This window comes from Molothrus ater, chromosome 5, assembly GCF_012460135.2.
Source record: "Molothrus ater isolate BHLD 08-10-18 breed brown headed cowbird chromosome 5, BPBGC_Mater_1.1, whole genome shotgun sequence".
Taxonomy (NCBI): domain Eukaryota; kingdom Metazoa; phylum Chordata; class Aves; order Passeriformes; family Icteridae; genus Molothrus; species Molothrus ater.
This window is the reverse complement of record NC_050482.2, coordinates 12,421,655-12,445,160: the sequence shown is the minus strand read 5'-3', so window position 1 is coordinate 12,445,160 and position 23,506 is coordinate 12,421,655. Positions and strand designations below refer to the sequence as shown.

The following is a 23,506-nucleotide window of genomic DNA, read 5'->3' as shown; positions in this document are numbered from 1 at the left end:
TGCTGAAAGTACTGTTTGTCCAATGGAATTTTTAAAGAATGATTCACCATTTCTTTTCCTCTGAAGGTCACATCAAGTTGTACTCTTGACTTAGATTTTTCAGAGTTCATTCTTAAACATGAAAACAAAATTTGAGCCACAGTGGTAAATTTTTCCTAAGATTGAGCATGTGCTTCTAGGAGATTTTCTTCCAAGAGGCACATCTTTATTTAGACTTTCAAGAGAGATCTTGTGGGCCATAAGCACTAAAACATTTGAAAATGACTATACCATTCAGCATTTTCTTTTTAAATTTCAGTTTTCTTTATGAAATGGAATGGCTCACTTATGCAAAACTCACAAGAATCTGTAGCTGATTCTAGAATTATGGTAATTTCCAATTCTAATTATGGGCTTCTTTCTTTTCCACATAAAATTAATGCAGTTTTAGGACTGCAGTTCTCTAAAAATCTTGCATTATAAGGTCTTTGTAGTGCTTGCATTTAAAATACAACTGGTTGTGTCTATTTTTCATCTTTGGAGCACATTTTGTCCTATTCACATTTCAGTTGTATATTAATTTTTTTAATTGTTTCAAGTAAACTCATTTTTCTAATAGACACAATGTGTAATGACTACATATCTAGCTTTTTTCAGTTTGATTTTTTTATCTTTATTTCTGCATGAAAAAGATATCCAGTTTAATTTAGATGTGAGAAATATTTTGAGCTGCATTCACTTGAACATTTTGCTTGATATTATTCTTACAAAGATTAGCACTAGCAGATTTCACTAATTTGTTGCTCATTGACAATAATTTCATTTATATGCTTTCAGTTATACCTAATGTTTATGTTTTAGTAGTGTTTTTACATATGGATGAGTCTTGGCAATGGTAGAAATGTACGGTTCACCAATTTAAATGCTTTTTGAATGAGAGCAGTTAAATGGTTTTCATAATAATTTCATTTGTATCCTAAATATTTTTTGAAATATTTATTTTACTCTGAATGAATTGTATGCTGTGATTTCCTTACTGTCTAATGTGACCAAGAATCTAAGCTAAGAGGAGCAGAATAAACTCACAGCTGTCTCTGAGACTTGAGAGTACAGCATCACATTTTAGCATTAAAAACAAACTTGAAAGCTTTGCCAGCGAGTTTGGTTCTTCTGTGATGGAAGATGCTGCTTCTAAAAGAAAAGATAAGCTTGCTTTTCTTCCTGCTGCATTCCTGTTGTGTGGGATTTTTCCCTTCCTTTTAATTGGCTAATCTATATTCAGTACTGAGGAAAAATTCAATACTTTCCTAGAATTTGGATTTCTGAGAGCTGGCTGATTACTGCCTCCAGCATTGCCATGTGATTTGCTATCTGGGTTTGGAATTAAGGAGTTGCAATGTAAGAATTTTGTGAAGCTGAGTTAGACATCTAAGACAAAAAGAGATTCAAGAATGTAATTTTTTGCAAAAATTCTGAAAAGCTACTAGAAATATATTACTAATTCTTGCAAGTGTGTGCATACATTGTCTGCATAATGCAAAGCCATGAGTGCTCAGTGCCTGTTTGAAAATTAGCCTGGTGGGTCAGTAATTGGTTGGGTTTTATATAGATTGTAAAGTGTGTAAAAGGCATCCATTGTGCATTGTTATTTGGAATGCTTAATTTATAGTACTTTATGAAATTGACACCTTTGTCTGAATTTTCAGTAGCAGTATGGGTTTAATACAATTACTGACCACGTAGATAATTTTGTCTTTTGTAATGTCTGTCATCTGCATGAAAGTATTTTGATAGTATTTATCTATTGCAGGGTTTGAGAAACAAACCAAAGAAAACAGGACATGTAAAACCAGACCTCATAGATGTTGATCTTGTAAGAGGTAGGTTCTGAGCTAGAAAAAGCTGAATTTCTCAGTATTAAAATAACAGCCATCCTATGTCTTATAACAAAAGTGGATTAGTAGGTTTAAAATAACACCAAATGAAACATAACACAGCCAACACTACATAAATAACTCTTCCCTAAAGCAGATGGATAGACAACATTGTTAAATAATGATATTAAGATTAAATAAGAATTTAATTTAAATTTTGTTGTATAGGTCTGGATTTTGAAAAAAAAAGGAAAGAAACTTGTGCATTGTCTTATATCATTTTAGAGTTATTAGTTTACTAGTTTTACTCCTACTGCCAAGCACTTAGACTTCTTTTAAGTCTTCTGACATCTGGAGGGAATGTTATGTTGAAGTTTCTGGAGGGTAAAAATGTATAGGCCTTGATTGCTTCTTGCCTGTTTTAAATAACAACATGGCAACAGAAGGTCAGATGATATGAGACTTTCCTAAACATCTTTATTTAGTCTTTAATTATTCTTATCTGTATGTAATTTCCCTTATGCCTTGTGAAGGCTAGGGAAAACATTATTTAGTGTTTTTATCCATGAGCCCAGCAGCCAGCACAGGAAGCCAGGTAGTGCAGGTTGGGCACCCTCACACCAAGCCTTGGCCTCCAGAGGCCTGTTCGCCCCCATTGTCCCTGGAGATTCTCCTTCTGTGTCCCTGGAGCTTCACCCCCATTGTCCCTGGAGCTTCACCTCCATTGTCCCTGGAGCTTCACCCCCATTGTCCCTGGAGCTTCACCCCCATTGTCCCTGGAGCTTCACCCCCATTGTCCCTGGAGCTTCACCCCCATTGTCCCTGGAGCTTCACCCCCATTGTCCCTGGAGCCTCACCCCCTCTGTCCCTGGAGCCTCACCCCCTCTGTCCCTGGAGCTTCACCTCCATTGTCCCTGGAGCTTCACCTCCATTGTCCCTGGAGCTTCTCCCTTTCTGTCCCTGGAGCTTCTCCCTTTCTGTCCCTGGAGCTTCACCCCCATTGTCCCTGGAGCTTCACCTCCATTGTCCCTGGAGCTTCACCTCCATTGTCCCTGGAGCTTCACCCTCTCTGTCCCTGGAGCCTCACCCCCATTGTCCCTGGAGCTTCACCCCCATTGTCCCTGGAGCTTCACCTCCATTGTCCCTGGAGCTTCACCCTTTCTGTCCCTGGAGCTTCACCCCCATTGTCCCTGGAGCTTCACCCCCATTGTCCCTGGAGCCTCACCCCCATTGTCCCTGGAGCTTCACCTCCATTGTCCCTGGAGCTTCTCCCTTTCTGTCCCAGGAGCTTCACCCCCATTGTCCCTGGAGCTTCACCCCCATTGTCCCTGGAGCTTCACCCCCATTGTCCCTGGAGCTTCACCCCCATTGTCCCTGGAGCTTCACCCCCATTGTCCCTGGAGCTTCACCCTCATTGTCCCTGGAGCTTCACCTCCATTGTCCCTGGAGCTTCACCCCCATTGTCCCTGGAGCTTCACCCCCATTGTCCCTGGAGCTTCACCTCCATTGTCCCTGGAGCTTCACCTCCATTGTCCCTGGAGCTTCACCCTCTCTGTCCCTGGAGCCTCACCCTCTCTGTCCCTGGAGCCCCACCCCCATTGTCCCTGGAGCTTCTCCCTTTCTGTCCCTGGAGCTTCTCCCCCATAGTCCCTGGAGCTTCTCCCCCATAGTCCCTGGAGCTTCTCCCCCTCGGTCCCTGGAGCTTCTCCCCCTCGGTCCCTGGAGCTTCTCCCCCACAGTCCCTGGAGCTTCTCCCCCACAGTCCCTGGAGCTTCTCCCCCTCGGTCCCTGGAGCTTCTCCCCCTCGGTCCCTGGAGCTTCTCCCCCTCGGTCCCTGGAGCTTCCCCCTTTCTGTCCCTGGAGCTTCTCCCCCTCGGTCCCTGGAGCTTCTCCCCCTCGGTCCCTGGAGCTTCTCCCCCTCGGTCCCTGGAGCTTCCCCCTTTCTGTCCCTGGAGCTTCTCCCCCTCGGTCCCTGGAGCTTCTCCCCCACAGTCCCTGGAGCCTTGCCCCCTCTGTCCCTGGAGCCTCGCCCCCGATGGGAGCTGTGGCCTTGCCCTGGCTGTGCCCCCCTCACCGGGGCTGCTGGCACCATGGCCACGCCATGGCCACACAGTTCCCCCCAGCTCTGGCATTGGCAGCCCGTCCTGGTGCTCAGCCCCGTGTCTCAGCCCCATGTGGTGTCCTTGGGCACAGAGCAGACGGCCCCTGGCCCAGGAGAGCCCAGGCAGTTCAGGGAGAAGTGAGTCCAGGCTGTGCTGAGCAGCTCCTGTGGCATGGCCAGACAAGCAGCGCTCTGAGCAGTGGCTGTTTGTGTGACCAGTCCTTTTTATCCCCTTACCCTTCAATTTCACAGCACTTGTTCCTCCCTAAATTGCCCAAACCCTTTCTTTCCCCCACCCCTGGATTATCCCCTAAATGCCCTGCGAGTGCTGTGCCATCTGAGCTCCTTTTCCCTGGCATCCCACAGTGAGTCCCACCCCGCAGGCAGGGTCCCTTTTCCTCTGGAAGGTGACTTGGAGAGCTGCTCCCAGCAGTGCGTGGCGAGGGATCACACCTGGTCCTGGTGTCCATTCCGTGGTTTGGGTTCCCACCTGCTTTTCTGCCTCTCTCCTGCTCTGGCCTCATGGAGATGGGCCTGAGCTGGGCTGATGGTTCCAGTGATGGCTCTGTGAGGAGAACCCTGGAAGGACTTTGAAAAGTTTTATTTGGGCTCCTTCCTCCGAATTTCTCTTTGATCTGCTCTGTGGTTGTACAGATCGCTGTTCTCACATCACCTAACAGTTTAATTTTTTAAAAATGGGAATGTGAGAGAAAGAAACAAAATCAAATAACATTTGAACCTGCAAGAAACTAAGAAACAGTGTTGGACCTTTTCAGTGCAGTGATGTACATGAATAGCATTTAAATGACTGCATCGATGTCTAAGTTGGCATTAAAGTAGTTTCAGAGCTGGCAGTGTTTTACCTGTGCACCATAGAGCTCACCAGTGCCAGTGCTGCTTGTAAATGAGATGGGGATGGTGTAGCAGCATGCAGTTGTTACTCTTTCAGTCAATAACTTTGCATAATTTAAGTCACATCCCCACTAAGTAAATTTTACCCAGTTTTCTGGCTGGGAAGAAAAAGAAATGGAGAGGTATGGGAGAGAAAGGACATTTGAATGAGAGAGATAAGAAATGGTATAGAAGGAGACACAAAGATAAATTGTTCTTTGGGTGGCTTTCCTGCTCCTGGGGCTAGTCCTCAGCTGGACAGATTCACTTAAGTGCTTCCCAGTCTCATTCAATTTTCCTCAATGACCTGGCTGGTGCAATTTACAGATGTTGGTATTTTAGATCCCTTTTCTGTGTTGGGAAGGGACTCTGCTGTGTATGCACAGCCTGTGGAGTTTTCATGAGACTTGTTGCTTTGTATAAAGTTTCTGATACCTTTGTGAAACAGAACAATTTTTAATAATTCATTTTAGAGTAATTTTGACATGGCAATGTTTTGTTATTCAAACATTCTGAAATTACAGGTATTTGTAGAAGTTCCTAATAATGGCAGTCAAGAGGGCGTCAACAATTTATGACATATTTGGATTAAGAGGATAGATATTTATTTAAAGGAGCATTTATTAAAGGCAATTATTTGAATAAATCTTGTACTTCTGCCATTTCACTGTCTTAACAACTCTGCTATTGAACAACTGAGATTTCTATTAGCCATAATGATGAAATAAATTCAAATTTCTTTTCTTTTTTTTAAAGGATCTGCTTTTGCTAAAGCAAAACCTGAAAGTCCTTGGACATCTTTGACGCGCAAAGGAATCGTGAGAGTTGTTTTCTTTCCATTCTTCTACAGGTGGTGGCTCCAAGTGACATCAAGGGTCATTTTTTTCTGGCTGCTTGTTCTTTACCTTCTCCAAGGTAGAGTTGGATTACAGCATCAGCTTCAACTGAATGGCCTTATTGTAACCATATGGAAGCTGCAGAGGGCTGCTTGGTTCACTTAATGCTGCTAAGGTCTATTCCAGTATTTTCAGAAAATATTGGAATGATACAGTCCCAAACATATCTCTTGGTTAACATTTCTTTTACATATATAAAGGTTGCATAATGAAAGTTTTAACACTCTCCTCACAGGCTTTCTTCAGCATTTGGCACATGTTAGTTTGTCACATCTGAATATAATTCAGGTTTTCAGGACAGCTGTTAACAAACAGAAGTCAGTTGACAGTTTTTGGGATATTCAGTATTGAGTTCTAGCAATCTGACTTTGTGAGTCTCTTAATTGTACGTGATCCATAAGAGGAAAATTAGAAAGGGAAGAATGTCATGTAGTGAGTCAGTGTCTATCAGTATGAAAGTCACCAAAAAATAAGTATTTCAGAAGTTTGTACAACAGATATGGAACAGAAGGTTAATGAAAGTTGGGAGCAATATAAGTACCCTGAGAAGCTAAATGACTAATGAATTTTCCACTGAAATCCAATTAACATGCAATATTACTTTTTCAAATTCACCATCTGTCGTCTCAGTTGTGAATCATTGTATCATTTGGAAATTTTAATTGGAACAATATATGGAGTTAAAAAAAAAAGGCAGTACCTCTTGTGTGGTGATGTTATTAGCAGGTGTAAAATTAATCTCACCATGCCAGTGCCTCAAGACCTGCAGCACTGACAAATACTCATGTGGCCTTCTATGAAAAGTTTTTCTTATCCCCATTTCTGGGATAGATTCCTCATTTGTCTGTGTGATGGTAAGGGAGCCTGTAGTGTTAATAATTTTAATCTTTTTTATAGTAATATAGGTAGTAAAATACATTAGTTGTGGCTGGTTTGTTACCGTGTTCATGGCTGTCTTATTCTGAGAAACACCATTGCAGTAATTTTTTAATGTTCCTATTTGTAAATTTATTTTAAAAAAATATACTCACACCTAATTTGTGGCACCTCTGTAAGACCCTACAAGTAGAAGAATAGTGAGACAATGCAGATTTTGAATGCAAGCAGGTTTTTAGGACATTAATTACAGAGCTTTCTTAGAACTAGCCTTTTTCCTCTCAGATTTCTTAGGGTCTCTGGTTTACTAACCTGTGCATGGAAAGCATCATTTCCCTAATCCATATGGTCTGTTATGTGACAAAGTATTTCACAACTATATATGTGAGTTAACAAATAGCAGGAAATAATGAATAGTATTCCATATTACACTATAATCCAATTATTTGAAATACTTGATACTAAAATCGTGCAGAATTAGCTGCAGGTTTTTTGATAGTTTTTGAAATAAATTAAAAGACTTTGAATAAACATGTAAGTGAAATTAAATGGACATATTTACTTATTGGGAACTATTCAAAACAGCCCCCCCAAGCACTTAAATAGAAGTTTTGCTTCTATTTTATTCAGAAAGTGTGCTTAGTTACTAATTTTGTACAGGATTGGTAAGGCAGCACCAAAATGTCAAGAATCCATGATGGAAGATTAAAAATAAACCACCTCGAATTCCAGTGGCCAGATTTCTGCCCTGAATCTGGATTTTGTATTGAAATTTGGACTTTTTGTCATCATGACAGATTCTCGCTGACACTGTTGTAAAATGGTCTGACTATATTTCATTTGTATCTGTTCATAATTAAATAATTTATCTTAAGTATTTTCTAATTTATGAATTGCATTACTTGGAATTACAGCTTTAAAATTGATTAGCTTCACCAGGGTACTTGCTAGCATTTATGTAAATCTACAGAAAAAAGCTTTTCCTTGGCTGTAGATTTAAACTCCAGGGTTTATTTGCTTTGGTTTCCATTAGTGTAAAGTGATTGGCACAATGTGTGATAAAAGAACTGCAGAGAAATGTTTATGCTCAAGGTCATGGAACAGGCCAATGACTTAAGATAGAAGTAAAACCTCTTTCTTCTACTTCCTTATTTATCTAGTATATAGTAATACTTCATTTTTAACTTAAAATGTTTTTATATTCTAAGGGGAAAATGAAGTGCAAACTTAATGTTTATTGTGTATTTCTTAAGTATAAAGTAAGAAACTTTAACAGTGATGTAATGGTTGTTTGTTGGGGTGGTGAGATATATAAATAGATATGTATGCATTTTTAAATTTGGTATTAAAAATATTTCCAAACTTTAAATGCTTTAAAAATAAATGTTTGCTGGCCTTTGAAGTGTAAGGTGGCTTTCTCCAAGGCAGCTTTTTGTTCAATGTGATATTATTGCATTTGTGTCTGTTTTACAAAATAAGGCACTGTATTTTAGAAAAGCAGAGGTCAAAATACTGGAAATACATAAAGAAATAATTAAAAGTGCTGTAAGAAAACCTGTTCCAACTAATTCTGCCTAGCTGTTGATAGGAGCAATTCTTGGATAACCTGCTCTAGAATGTATTGTCATGCTGTGCAGAGATAAATTCTTGAATTTCCCTCCTAATCTTACTTTAAAAAGATCAGATTGGTAACATTTTTCTAAATCTGTGTGAAACGTTGCGGTAGGAATTTGCAATCTGCAGATTCTTGTATTCTGGAAGGTGATTTCTTCTAGACAGCTCTGCTTTACTTAATGTTTTTAAGTAGCAGTAGCGAATTTTAAAATTATTTGTGTAGACCTACTCCTGCAAAATGTTTCACGTGGGGGTATGTGTTTATCCAGATTGTATGATAGGAGCCAAAATCAGCTCCTTCTTTACATTTTATACCTCATGGAGCTAATTGTGTGTGTGAGTAACTCAAATAAGCTCATTTAGAAAGAGATCACATCATCTTTTGCTATCTGTACCTATTTTATTGATTTTTAATAAGTTGGATTTCTCATTGATGCATGTGGACTTTGAGAAGACTTATACAGCAAAAATGTAGTTCTTTATTACTTATAGTAATAAATAATGCTCCCATGCAAAACTTTTGTACTTTATTTAAGAAAAAGACAGAGAAGAAATTAGAAATAGTTTTTCCACAATCAAAAGTGTTTTGTATGTTCCTCATGATTCTAATACTGGTTACCTTGCTGAAGATTAGTTAGTGAAAAACACATCAAACCTCTTTTAAGTGGAGAACATAACATCCAGGTATCTGCTGTCTTAGGTGTTGCTTCGTGGGATTTATTTTAGATGTTTGAATGTGGCACAAAGCTTTGTACGTGGCTGCATTTTGTTCAATTTCACTAGAGAACTGGTGACAGCTGTTGAACTTGTATTTTTTGTGCTAGAAAAAGGTCTAAATTATGGGACTTTCACTTCTCAGTAGTACACAAACAAAACCGAGTTCTCATGCGATGTGTGGACATTAGGCACAGAGAATTATTTCCCAGATCTGTTTCTGAATTGTTTCTTGGAGTTTCTGTGGGCATTTTTGGTTTTTGATTTTGGTTTTGGTTTGGTTTTGTTTTTTTCTTGATAGCTCCTCTCAGCTGAGTTATGTGTCACAGCTCTTCAAGCCAGAGCACGGACAGAGTAAGCAGAGAGGAGAGGGGTTGCCTTTTCCTCCTGCTTCATGCCTGCTGGATGTGTTCAGGTTCTTCTGGAGCCTGTAAAGATGTTGCTGAGTGTTTGGGCTCTGGGTGCAGGAGCCTGATTGTTGGCTGTATATGAAAAGTGGTTTTAGGGTTACAAAACTAACAGTTAGCCATGGAATTGGAAGCTGGCCTTTTGTCCAGCCACAGCTGCTAGTTGGAGCCTTGGTCACTTCAGCTGGACAACCCCATAGTTTACATGGTTTGTCTTTTGATCTTTCCTCACTGCTAAAAAAGATGCACAGAAGTATGTAGAGAACCCTTTATAGGGTTGTACTTATGCATGGCTGCCTTTCCATATGGGCAGTTTTGTCCCTTGGCTCTGTGGGTGGGACACAGTTTAAAATGCATTCTGCTGTGTAAGGAGTTTCTAGTCTCAAGTCTCATCAAACTCACTGGGTTTGCTTTGTCATAACACATGATACAGAATTAAATTTATTTGGACTGCTTTAAGGATGATATTTACTTTTTGCTTTTGTCTTCATGAAACATCCTACTGATGTTCCACCATAGTTGAAGTGGTTTCATGACAGATACAGCTTTCCAAATGTTCTTCCCCTCTTATTTCATTCAGCCATTTTTTGAGCAATACCTATGATATCACAAGTATGAAAGAAAAGATGGGTACTAAGACAGTCAGCTGTTTAGACCCTAATTGCTGCAGGTTTTCAGGAAAATAATAATTTTGTTCTCTCAGAATTACATGAGTTGGCTTTAAATGCAGGTAAAGGTCTGCATCTGACTGTTTTTTTTTTTTTTTTTTGACAAAAGCCATATGAGTTGGCCATTTCAGACATTAAACTCAACTTCATTTCCCTTCTTTTCCAGTTGCTGCTGTAGTGCTATTCTATACAGCCCAAAGCCCACATAATATACCTCTGACTGAAGTCATTGGGCCAATATGGCTCATGTTGCTGCTTGGGACTGTGCACTGTCAGATTGTCTCAACACGAACTCCTAAGCCACCTCCCAGCACAGGGGGTAAAAGAAGAAGGTATAGTCTGTGTTAAAGTACTTTAGTTAAAGACTTATAGTCTGTGTTTAGTAAACTACTGTAGAGAATGTGCATGAAAAAAAATGTAGGGGTTCACAGTCTGTGCTTTGCTAGAGATGAGAAATTGGTGCTCTGTTTTTATTTGACACTTCAAAATTGTGCTTAATTGGTGCTCTTTAACTTTTATGCATTGATTAATTTAGGCATCGTTTTATTAGAATTTTAATGTGTTAAATCTGACATTTTGTCTCAAAACAGTTATTTGAATAGTGGTGGAGTGACAGTGTTTATATTACAATTAGTTATTGTAATAAATGTGCAAATTTAGTTTTATGAATCTGGCTAATAATCTGTGAAAAGTATATGCAAAAAGAGATGCTCTTGGAAATGCAGAATTTAAGTCTTCCAAGCACTCCACTGACTGTGATTGCTACAGTGAATTGTCCCATTAAAATGGGAAACACTGCAGCAGTGACTTGTGTAGGTCTAAGCTTCTGATGATGAAATGAAATGTGTTTTGTGTTAAGTATATAATAATGAATGTATGATGCTGTTTTATTAAATAGAGTTTATTAAATTGATATGACAAAGCTTTAGCAAAATACTTTGAAATCTTGCTTGTTTTTGCATGCTTAAACTGCTGAACACATTATAGAACTAGCAGATTGCACTTACAAAACTACCTTCCCATTTTAATCTCTTCTGATGAAGGAAATTAAGGAAAGCAGCACATTTGGAAGTACATAGGGAAGGAGATGGCTCTAGTACCACAGATAACACACAGGAGGGAACAGTGCAGAGCTACGGTACAAGCACCTCTTGCAGTATTGGCGCTGTCTTCAGAGATATCTGGCATGCTGCTTTCTTTTTATCAGGGTTTGTATTTATTCAAGGCTACATAAGTGTTAGAGATGCACTATCCCTTTTCTAATTAAGTAAATATTGATGTAATGATTAAACTTCTGTTGATCTAGTTTTTTGCTCTTAATAGCAAACTCATCTGAGTATTTGAAAATGGACTAATGTGTTGTTTCTTGACTTTTGCAAATGCTGATGCAATGATTTTGAAAAAATATTGAATTGTCATAGAATAATTTGGGTTGGAAAGGACCTTAAAGCTCATCTAGTTCTCCCCCCTTGGCATAGGCAGGGGCAACTTCCAGTAGACCAGGTTGCTCAGAGCCCCATCCAGTGTGGCCTTGAGCACTCCAGGGATGGGGGCAGCCGCAGCTTCTCTGGGCAGCCTGTTCTACTGTCACCACTCCCTCACTTAACAATTTCTTTCTAATACTGAAAGCTAAACTTACCTTTTTTCCATTTGAAACCATTGCCCCTTGTCCTATCACTACATGCTCTTGTAAAAAGTCCCTCTCCAGCTCTGGAAGGTGCTCAGAGGTCTCCCTGGAGCCTCTTCTCCAGGCTGAACAACCCCAGTTCTCTCAACTGTCTTCACAGGAGAGGTGCTCCAGCCCTCTGATCATCTTCCTGTCCCTCCTTTGGACTTGTTCCCACAGTGCTATATCCTTCTCATGTTGGGGGCCCCAGAGCTTAGTGCAGTGCTCCAGGTGGGATCTCATAAGAGTAGAGTACAGAATTAACTTTTAGTTAAATTATATTTTGTTGTTTTACTACAGCATGTTGGCTATTGGGAAATAAAACAACTTAGTTTCTCAGTTTTAATCCAAAGAGAAAAATTCAGCTGTTTAATTTTTACTTTATTACATTACCTCCTTGTTACTCCAAGAGAATGCTTATTCAACTCTGTCACTGTCATCAAATGACACTCTTTTTCTTCAGGTTTCAAATAAACACTGATTGGGCTATTATTTTTTTTTTTAAAAAACCATTCTAGAGCTGTATGTGCAGGACATGCTATGCATGCAGCATTTTGAGTGCTATGTATCAGCATGTATTAATTAGTGAAAATATACTCAATAAATAGTATTAAATTGAGAAAAGGGATAATGCAAGTTATGACATTGATGTTTTGTCGTGCATGCTGCATTGTAAATACAGCAACACTAATATGTCTGTCATACCTGTGATCTGTGCTCTTAACCACTGGTAAAACTCATGTTACCTTCTGGGAGTGTCTACTTGAAACCTTGGACAAGTTTTGAAAATGTTTAAAAGTGTTGTAAGAGGAGAGTTCATTTGACTTTTTCTTGTGTGGGTTAAGCTGTCTTTGATAAACTGTGGGTCAGTTATAGTGATAGGCACTGGGGCTGTTCTTTGGGTCTCTGGGCATTACTCTCTGGTATGCTTCAAGTGTAATCTTGTAAGCTTCTTGATGTTTTGTTTTCCCTTCATTGAAGCATTGAAAATACTGTTCTGTAGTAAGAACAGTGTTGGAAGATTTTTTTCCTTGCCTTTCTTGCTGTGTGGCTCAGAGTATTTTCAGTTGAGAAGGGTTATGTGGAACTTATCCTAAAGACTTGTTTAAACCATTTAATGAGAGGTACTGTGTGTATATATATAGATGTTAAGCCTCCACGATGACTACTTAGTATATACAGTATCTTCAAAGGAAGAAGAACACAGAGTGACTGAGAGTGCTGTAAACAGCCCTTAGTCCTTTGTTACCCCTTCATTGCAGAAGCACAGTTGTTTGTATGTCTGGAGCCATACAAACTTGTCTAGATGAAAAATAACCTTCTTTTTCCCCAGGGGAACATACAGTTCAGTTTCTTCATGTAATTTTTTTCATGGTAATACAAACAGTTTTGTCAGCACAATGGGAGTGGGGATGGGAATGAGGAAGCAAGAGCACAGTGTGACTGCTTGGTAAGGTTCCTTAAAGAAAATCTTAAGAAATCTCAGTGCAAGGAACCTTCACAGCTACACTTGTCCTGTTTCTTAAGACAAACTTGGAAGCTCTTTAGATAAGCACATTAGAATGTCTTATATAGAATGTCTGATTAGTATTTATTTTCAGCAGTTTTTCTCTTACACAAATTTTTGACATACTGTTTTCTGGAATTTTAAGTATAGGTCATAAATACATGATTTCAAATTAACCTCAGAAATTACATTCTCTGTGTTAGGGCAGGACCCTGTGTACCTACACCATTTGCCTGTGCTCAGATCATTGGTAAACTGGAGCTGTGTATTCAATAAATATCCTTTCTATTGGAAGAACTCAGTCTGACTTAAAAATTAGAATTCTAAACTTTAATCCAGCACAGGGGCAATTTAGAAAATACTATTGATAAGTCTTACTTGAAAGAGGGCGGTATCCAAGCAGGTGATCTGTTCAGAATGCACTACTGATTTGGGAATTTGCCCTGCATATCTCCTTACTCCAGTGGAAATCTTGTAACCTCTAAAATGTTGTAATCTCTAGAAGTTTTGCAGTGGGAACAAAGGGGAAGAGTTTTTCTGATCAACCTCAGTGAAAATACATTGAGAGAATACCTGAGAGTGCAAATCCACACTCTTCCAGAAATTTTATTGAACTTTCTTTGGTATTTTCCCTTGATAATGCACAAATAAGACTGAAAGTCATTCTTGATTTAGCTTTTGCATATATTCAAGTCTTTTAAAGCATCCTGGTTTGTTTTACTCTAAATTTAAGGCATTCCTGGTTTGTTTTACTCTAAATACTTGTAGTTACAGCCTTAAATTGTAAAAGTTAATTAAGGATATATGTATATATAGTAATTCTAGAGAACCATACATTTTTGCCAGCTAGGGATATATTGTTTGTGTTTGTTACTGTGGGATTTTTGTTTTGTTTTTCTTTGAAACATGTGTACAAAAGCCTGACTTTAAGCTCAATATACACTTTTCTGGCTTGAGGCTTACACTTAAATTCATACAAAAAATAACTTCGGTTTCTCTGTTAGAAGGAAATAAAGAGTTCAGTCAAGCTCCCTGAGACTTAGAATGAGCCTTAGTTGATACCAGACCAATAGCTTTGGTCTTATGATGTTAGCACTCAGACATTGCTTGAGTAGTGAAATCCCATCTGAAAAAGTTGTGCATACATGCAAGTGTTCCTTTTTTCTCTTACCTGTTCCTTTTCAACTGTTTGAGGCTACTTCTAGCTTTAAAGTTTTGTGTAAAATGCATCAAAACTTCTCAAATCAAATTTGGAAGAGCTGTCTCATTAATCTGCTCATACAGTTTAGTAACTTGTGGAGGAAATGTGTCTGAGTGGATGTGTGTGTGTGAGATGAGAACTTAAAATTTTCTTTCAAACAGTGCAGAAGTAAATGCAGAAGTGCTGGAGGAATATTTAATGAATTACAGATTAGCTTATCTGGATTCCTCCTTATTGCAGATAATTTAATGTTACTGCTTCATCCTCATTACTCACAACTGACCTTGCTTATTATTTTGCAATGAGTTGCCACTGAAAGGCAGTCCCTTTGCTTTAAACAATATAAATGTTAACTTTTTTTCTTAGTTAGAGTGACAAATTAAAGATGAGAAAGGAGAATTAAACACCTTAGTAACATCGTCTCTTCTCTTGATCATTTGGTCTGCGTCCCTTTATTCCATTTTTTCTGCATACCGTTATTTTGTGAGCTGAATTGGTCCTTTTTGGATTTTTTTTCCTATTTTATCCAGCTGTCTCTTGCCATTTTTTGCTTTCAGGACTCCCCTTTATGTGTGGGATACCTTATCTTGGAAGGAATGTGAGGCGACTCTCCAAATTCTCCCAATTTGTTTGATGTACATATTAAAGAGGAATTTAATCTTCTGCTGTGTAATCCAAGCCCTCACAGAATGCCTCAGTCCTTAAAGAGAAAGGCAGTGCATATTCCCTCACAGGAGCACCAGATCAATTGAACAGATTCTTGATAGTTCAGTGTTCTTGAAAGCCCAGTGCTCTACTTGAAATAAAAATAAAAAATTTCAGAAGCATTATTTATAACACTTGTCTTCTTTCCTCTCTTTTCCCACCTAGTGTTCTGAAAATCTAAAAAGCAAAATTTAATTTACTTTGACAATACAGAAGCTTAAGACTAAAAGTCCCTGTCAGTAAGGTAGCAAGTTGCTATTCCTCTTCATTCCTTCATCCATTGCACTTTGTAGTTTGGGAGTATAATCATCCAAATGTTTGCTTTGAGAGAGCCTTCTTCTTGCATGAGGTAGTCTTGCTGGTACATTTATTGTCTAGGAAAGGGCTTTGATTTTAGAGGATGTTATGGGAGACTATTCAGTGAGAGATTTGTCTTTTAAAATCCTTGAGATTTTATCCTTTAAAATACAGCTTAGTTGGTGTGTTTGTAAGAGATAGGGAAAAATGTTGCCTGGGGTGTTGCTGGATAATGCAGAAAAGAGTAGATCCCCTTCTGTTTAGTAGGGTCAGTAAGCAGAGTATATTCAAAACAGCACCAAATATCAGTGTACAGAGTACTAAACAGCATGTTTGTTTGCAGCTTCAGGAAATTGCATGCTTGCTTTGAATTAATAATTATTAAAGCAACTTCTTGCATCCCTCTTTTATTTGTTAAGACTGAATAGAGGGATTTCTCTTTCACTTTTGATGCTTGTGATTCTTCTATTAGCAAAGCTGCTGTGAAGTTTTATTTTTAAAATAGGTTTCTTTTTCTCTTCTTTCAGTAGCTAATCATATAAATTTCTTTCACACCCTGACAGTTTATTTTATAACAATTTTAGGAGAGGATAATGAGTATTATTTAGATGATTAAATAGTTACAAATATGGCATCAAAATCAAATGTTAATATTGTTATTTTGTGGATATCTTAGTAAAGCTAAAACATTGGTTGATAGGAATAAGAAGGATTTAGACTGGGGAAATAATTCAGAGAAATAATTAATTTAATACATGTATTTGTTTTAAATATAGATCTAAGAAATTAAAAAGCTCAATAGATAAATCCACTGAAACTGATAATGGCTACGTGTCCCTTGATGGGAAGAAGCCAGGTAGAGGCAGTGAAGAAGGCGTGCAGGGCCATGAGCGTCGCTGCGAGGTCATCAGGCCAGAAGAGACAGGGTGGAGCCCTTCCACAGTCAGAGATGCCCTGAGCAACCACAGTCACCACAAAGTAAGTGTGTTTGTTGCTTTCTGTGATGCCTTTGATGCATTTTTATCTGCTTTATTCTTAAAAATATTTGAAAAATTAAATTAGGCTTAGGGTCCTGGAGCCAAAATTTGTAGTGAGTTGCCTTACTTCATCATATTCCTGGCCTTTTCTTTTTCTTGTAGGAGGAACCTTAATGGTGTTCAAAAATTTTTTTGTGTTCTTTATTTCAGTGCACAAATTTGTGTGCTGTCCTCTATCTGTGGGTATTTCCTGACCAGGTAAACCTTCTGTGCCTTCTCTGAGAGTGGGCATCTATGATCTGTGTCTGTGATAAAATGGAACAGATTTTGGATTACTGACAATTTGTAATTTTAAGGTCATTCTGAGCATTTCTTTGCCTGTGAATCATCTTCCTTTTACTTTTGTTTGTTTGTTTGTTTTTTGGGGTTTTTTTTGTTTGTGTTTTGTTTTGTTTTTTGTTTTTAATTGATCTGTGTGAAAGATGAGGAAAGCAGGATTTCCCTCCAAGTGAAATAGGCAGGACTCTCTATACTGAGGAATAGAAATGAGAGGGAATAATAGAATTATTATAGAATCATAGGAAGTGATCATGGAAGAAAGCAGAACTTTTAATTTGTCTGGGTCTTATTATCTGCTGGATATCCTGTATTCAAAGTAACACACATTAGTGACCTCAGTATCCAACATACATCCTCTAAGCCTTCATCCTTGTAAGACATTGTAAATGTTAACTTTGTACTGAATATGTTGATAATTCAGTCTTATACTGTTAATTTTGACTGGTTGGTTGGTTTGGATCTTTTGGTTAGGTTTGTTCTCTTTTCAGAAGCAGATACATTTTCTCTAAGCCTATCTTGACATGTTCAGTTTACAAAAAGTCATATTTAAAATAAGAGCATCATAATCTTTCTTGAGGCTAATGTGAACTAGGCTTTCCATTGAAAAAATATTTTTGTTGCTACAATTTCTATTCCATGATTCCTGCTCTGCCAATTTTGAGTCTTGGAAATGCATTAATAGCTGGTTTAACTGAGCATAGATACTGAAGTTGCAGGAAGAAATTGGATTTCACCAGTTGAGAACAAGACTTAATAAATGTGACTCTGTGTCTTACTAATTCTGTATTTCTTGCCCTAGGATACTGCCAGGACTGTGACAAATTTATCAGATGAAGTTTCTAGCGAGGAGGGGCCTGACACTGGCTATTCCTTACGCCGCAATGCGGAGCGCACCTCTAGCGACTGTACCCTTCGCAACAGGAAATCTCACCATTACAAGAAACACTACCCTCTGGAGGTAGGCTCATTTCTATTGCTTCTTGCCTCTCAGTTCTGAAAACAACTTGACTTCTTATTGACTAAGGCATATAGAGCAAGCAGCTTGCATGTGCTTGGTTGCTGGCTGGAGTTAAACTATGACATTTCCACAATTTTTTTTTTTTCCCCCATCTTGAATTTTAGGAGTCTGTAAACTGGAAGTCATGCTAGTGAGGAACATAATTTTTTTTCTTTGCCTTTGTTTAATGACAGTGTTTTGAAATTAAAAGATTGTAATACGGTTTTTTTGAGCTTCATCCTCTTTTTCAATTTGTCGTAAGGAGAATTAAAATATGTTTGGTAGATTTTACATTGGCTTATGGTAACTCTGTTGCTGTCTTTTGATACCAGTTATCTCCTCTGGAAATTTGCTTTGTTACAGAAACAGTAGTAATTGGGAATATGCAAATTTTCAGCATGGTTCTGCTCCTGTTTCTCTCCATTTAGTATTTTGGATTCACTCGCTTTCTTGTGGAGAAGTCTGATTGACTCTGAATTTTCATTTCCTTGTCTTTGTTGAAACAATAATATTAAATCTTGTAATGAAATCTTACCAAATTGTCAATGTATAAAAAATACCAAAATTTTAAGAGACGTGATGACATTACAGCTTATAATAGGGGATTTCACAGATTTCATATGAGCAGAATTCTTAATTGTAAGGACTCAAGACATTGAAAGAGAATGGAATATCTTATTGTGGTTTTGTTTATTTATTCATTATTTTTAAAAATTACGCTGTTTTGCTAATGGTATGCAACTTCACAGATATGGAACACTTTTTAAAGGCTGTATTGCTATTTTTTCTCAAAAGTTGAGCAAAGAAAGCAAAAAGTAAAATCAGCACTGACAAAAGTCCACTGACAGATGGGCTTGATGGGCAGAGCTTCATAAGTAAACTCTCTACTTGTTATAGCAAAAGTGTATTGGAAGAGTTCAGGTACTGCTTGCTCTGATCACAACTGCAAGGCCTTGAAGTTGATGCTTTGCATAAAAAACATTTTTAAATAAGCTGTTCTTTCACTCATTTCTTGCAGACTTTGGTTAGAAAGATCCAGAATGTTGATTGATGTCAGCATTTAGTGCCTTCTGCCATATGTGGTTTGTGATAATGGCACTGTATTTTTCATGTTACAGGAGATGTCCCTTCACTGTGTGCTTGTGCAGCCATAATGCTTCACAGGAGGAAGCAGAAAGACACCATTACAGTTGATTTCTTTTGTTTTTAAACTTAGATATATTTTTCTCTAGTGTAGAGAGCTTCAAAGCTAGGGAAGACTTAGTAGATAGCTTCAGAAGCTAGAGACAGAATGTAATCCATGTTTAGCTGTGGCAGTACTGTTTCACACTGACTCCATGTTCACTGATCTGGCTGATGCAATCAAAGAGGAAGCTTTTCTTTCTTGCTCCCAACTCGCCTCCCCCACACCATTACAAAGAAAATGAAACAATAGTTTTCAAATCAGTGAAAGCTTTCTTTGTATTAAAAAAATTAATAAGTGAAGTCAGTGGATATACTCTCAATTTCTGTCCTGCATTTTCTTTTATCTTCATGTTTATGTGTCTACTTAATTGTTGTTTGAATAAGCTATTTTTCATGTTCTTACTTTATTAACTTTCAGCCTCAGTGGTACCCAGTAGTGACTGCCTTCTATAAATATCTTCTTTTTTGCTTTAAAAAAAATTCTTCAGACTCTTTCTGCATTGATGTTATCCCTCTCTTTGTAAAAGGTGGAGAAAGAGTTCAGATCAAATTTTTTCTAAGCATTTCTTTACACAATGATTTGCATAAAATACATTAAACATGGTTTTCAGAAAGAATGAAGAACATTTCTTCAGGTAGTAATGGACTATGAATCACACTAAGTTAGTATGTCTGCTGAAACAGTGCTTAATATTTTTTCAGTGTAGAAAATTGTGTGTTCTCAAGAGAAATTAGTAGAAATAAACTTGGTGTAAGAGGGAATGGAAATTGCCAGAGGATGGCAGTGAGTAGGCTGATGCTGCTTTTAATACTACACCCCTGTCTTGCTGGAAATGGATTCTCTTTATTGTAGAAAGTAGTTTATACTCTACATTGTTTTTCTGAAGACAGCAGTAGATTGTTTCATGTGTATGCACTGGGAGATTTGAATGTCCCAAACTTCAGATTTTTCTTTCTTTATTCAAGAGCTAGGTACAGCTGGAGTTTACAAAGGCATACTTGTTTGTCAAGTGCAGTTTGTTTAAAATAATTACATTTTTATGTCTAATTGTGCAGATTACACATAAACCTGGCATTAGCTATGCGTACCCTTGCTTTTTTTCCCCCCTCTATACCTGATGCATTACTGTGTTCAAGCTCACTCTGTCTTTGAGAGGTATGTTAGTAGTAACATGTGACTTTAGGGGCAATTCCTCGAAGCTGGAGATATAGCTGGAGTCTGTGGCTTGATAATTGCTGTTAAATTCTAAACTAATGAGCTCTAAAAATCTGTGAAGTAGTTATTTCATTTTAATAATGAGTATGATTAGATTCTTCCTTATGTGACCCCCTCCCTAAAAAACAGAGGCCATGGACTGTTGCTTGCTTTTTGGTACAGTGTCTTAAAATGTGCAACATCTTAGACACACTTGCAATAAACATACAAACCTTTCTGATGACAAGGATAATGCATTAGAACCTAAAAATCCAGATGAACACAGAATCACTAACCTGAACTTTAAAACACCTCTGCCAGGAAATGATGTAGAATAAAACATCAGCATTAATTCCAGTGGATGTTTGGCTTTCAGGATACACCTAAATCAGGTACCAGCTGCAGTTCCCGGTGCTCCAGCTCCAGACAGGACTCTGAGAGTGCAAGGCCAGAGTCAGAAACAGAAGATGTGCTGTGGGAGGATCTCCTGCACTGTGCTGAGTGCCACTCGTCCTGCACCAGCGAGACAGACGTGGAGAGCCCTCAGGTGAACCCATGTGTGAAGAAAGAATTCAGAGATGACCCATTTCATCAGGTTGGTGCCCACCAGTTCTGGTTTTTTACACTACACACAAGGTCAGTGTTACCTTTCATACATCACAGAAAGCCTGGGAGAAAGACCTATATCAGATGGAAGGAACAAAGCCAAAGTGATTTGATAGAATTAAAATAAGTAAAGCTTGATTTCTGCTACTCAGTCATTAATTTTTCAAAAGAAGAGGGTATGACAATATATCAAAATAGCCTATAGAATATTTGAGTGCTTGAATCTTAATTCTAATTTAGGGCAAGGACTGATTGATTTACATTTCCTCTGTGATAGGTGGTTCTGTTTGGGTATTTATTTTTCTGTTTTGGGGGTTTTTCCCCTTTTTTTTTGTTTGTTTGTTTGTTTTGTTTAATTTTTTAATTGTTTGGATATTGTTGGGTTTTTCCCCCCTTCTGTTTTTCTCTAGTGGAATTGCTTTTTATAAGCACTTTTCAGACACCTTTCTGTTTGCATATTTGGAAATGTATATATAAGAAAAGCAAACAGAAGGATAACATATGCTTTATGTATATGCATATATATGTGATATCATGGGTGTATTATACATGCCTAAATTCTATTTGATTATAATTTTTTTACCTTAAAATTAATAGTAGCAATTTGGATTATTTCATGCAGTGTTTTCTATTTTTATTTTTAGTTCTTCCTGCTTGCATTCAATAAAACACTAAACCTTGCAGTAGTGAGTTGAATTCCAGTACATATATTGACTTAAAGACTTATATTGATTTGGCCACTTGAGAATTTTTCTACCTGATTGCAGATTGTAAATTTTTGAGTTTCAGCTCCCGGTGTTGATACTCCCTCTAGAGGGAGAGCTTGGAAAACTGTGGTTAAGAAAAACCTGCTACAAATATTTATGCTATTTTAATATTATAAATAATTTCTTCTTCACCCGGTAGAAATAAGGGAGATAATTGCATATTCTGCAGATTACAAATATTTCAGATCAATACTTACAAAGCAAGCAATAAAATCAAAATAAAGCTTTATTTGCAATCAATAATAATTAAAATCTAGAAATAATATCATGCCCTTGCCCCTGTCAGCACCAGCACTTCCAGCAGTGTGATGCACATAGTGCCAGGTGACTAAAGCTGAAAGCAATTTTCATCTCCTGAATGGGAGAGGAGGGAGACAGGGCTGAGGAAAATCAAGAAATGGCCACAGCAGTATTTGTCACCTCAACATTTTTTCCATATCCTTTAATTCTCACTTGGCTCTTGGTTTGAAAGAAAGGTCCCTGAGCCCTAAGTGCATTCAGAAGATTAACCTGGGATTGCTTGGCTCTGGGAGCTGCCTGTATTGATGAGACACCTACTGCTCTCTGAGTCTGGCCAGATCCACTGTGCACAGGGGGTCTTTGTGCATAACAAGGATTTTGAAGTCATTAAAAGCAAATAATAAAAAACTATTTCCCTTGGCCTTAACCTGAGAAGAGTGCTTTTCAGGATGTTAGGGGTAAATAAATAAAATAAATTCATTAAATGTGTCAGAATTGAAAACGACTCATAAGGTGAACTTTGTTTTCATATTTCTCTCTTCTTTGATATGTTTGAGTAGAAAAGAAGCCAATAAATCCTTAATCCCATTAACTCATCCCTATTAGAAAATGGACTATAGAGAAGGAGAGATTTCTGTTCTCACAGCTATTTCTTGGAAAAGAAGGGGAGGATCTTAAGGAATGGGGTTAACATATAATAGAAGTAAATGCTATATAGCAATATTTGTGTCAGTCTAAAGTGTTTTGGTTTGGTTTTTTTGGTGTTTTTTTTTTATTTGTGGTTTTTGGTTTTTTGTTTGTGTGGTTGGTTTTCTTGTTTTGGTTTTTTGGGGGAGGGGGTTTGTTAGTATATTTCTGACAAAGGCGTATTAACATGAGAATAGATTCTTAATTCTGATGGAAGATATTCTTTGTCTTTCCCAGAGTCATTTGCCTTGGATCCACAGTTTGAACCCAGGACTGGAAAAAATAAGTGCAATTGTATGGGAGGGTAATGACTGCAAGAAAGCAGATATGTCTGTGCTTGAAATCAGTGGTATGATAATGAACAGAGTGAGTATTTGTTTTACTTTATGCAAATATTGTGTTTAGAACTGTAAGCACTACCAAGCCTGGTTTATGTGGTTTTTTTTTTTTTTGGTTGGTTGGTTGGTTTTTTGGTGGGTTTTTTGGTGTTTTTTGATTGGTTGGTTGTGGGTTTTTTAATTTGTTTGTTTTGTTGTTCGTGTTATGGTTTAAGTCTCTGTTATTCACATTATTGTTCTATGGCTACATCACTCTGGTTTACTTGTTAGTACTAGATTAAAGGGCTACCAGATCTATAGTTTTGGGACACTAAGAGGTGTTTGCATTGTTAGGTGCTTGCTCACATAGCCAACCTCAGTTTTATTGATCCATGTTGTGAATAATCAAGTTGATCTCCTTGATTTCAATGAACAAGTAATTTATTGGGTTAGGAATACACAGATCTGGGTATCTGGATGCTAAAGTTAGGATTGGAAAAGAAAGCTTTCCTCTTTAGGAAGCAAACCTCTAAGAGGATGAGTGGGATGTTCTCACTAGTCCTCCCTCCTTTCTCCTAGTACTCCTCTTGAGGAAATAGTTGGAAATGCATTTAATTGATGTGCTCTTTTTCAAAATAGGCAACATGAGTATTTTGTGGAGTTGCTTATAAAGCCTAGCATAGCCAAGAAAACTCTCACTAGTTCTGACAAGTTGATACTCTCTCCCACTTGGTAAAAAGCAACTTATTCACAAACCTAGTTCTGATCTCTGCCTGACTCAGAGGCTTTACAGGTTTGGA

At 37.9% G+C, this 23,506-nt stretch overlaps 1 protein-coding gene across 2 annotated transcripts in view; it reads left to right on the top strand.

The window, feature by feature from the left end:
• Positions 1-23,506, top strand: part of PHTF2 (putative homeodomain transcription factor 2) — a 64,632-nt gene that overhangs the window by 27,524 nt on the left and 13,602 nt on the right. For both annotated transcript variants that reach the window (XM_036401260.2, XM_036401259.2), the window contains 8 exons: positions 1,790-1,859; positions 5,602-5,760; positions 10,187-10,352; positions 11,064-11,228; positions 16,173-16,374; positions 17,512-17,670; positions 20,466-20,684; positions 22,627-22,755. In XM_036401260.2, coding sequence (XP_036257153.1) covers positions 1,790-1,859; positions 5,602-5,760; positions 10,187-10,352; positions 11,064-11,228; positions 16,173-16,374; positions 17,512-17,670; positions 20,466-20,684; positions 22,627-22,755 — 1,269 coding nt within the window. The remainder of the gene's footprint in view (positions 1-1,789; positions 1,860-5,601; positions 5,761-10,186; positions 10,353-11,063; positions 11,229-16,172; positions 16,375-17,511; positions 17,671-20,465; positions 20,685-22,626; positions 22,756-23,506) is intronic.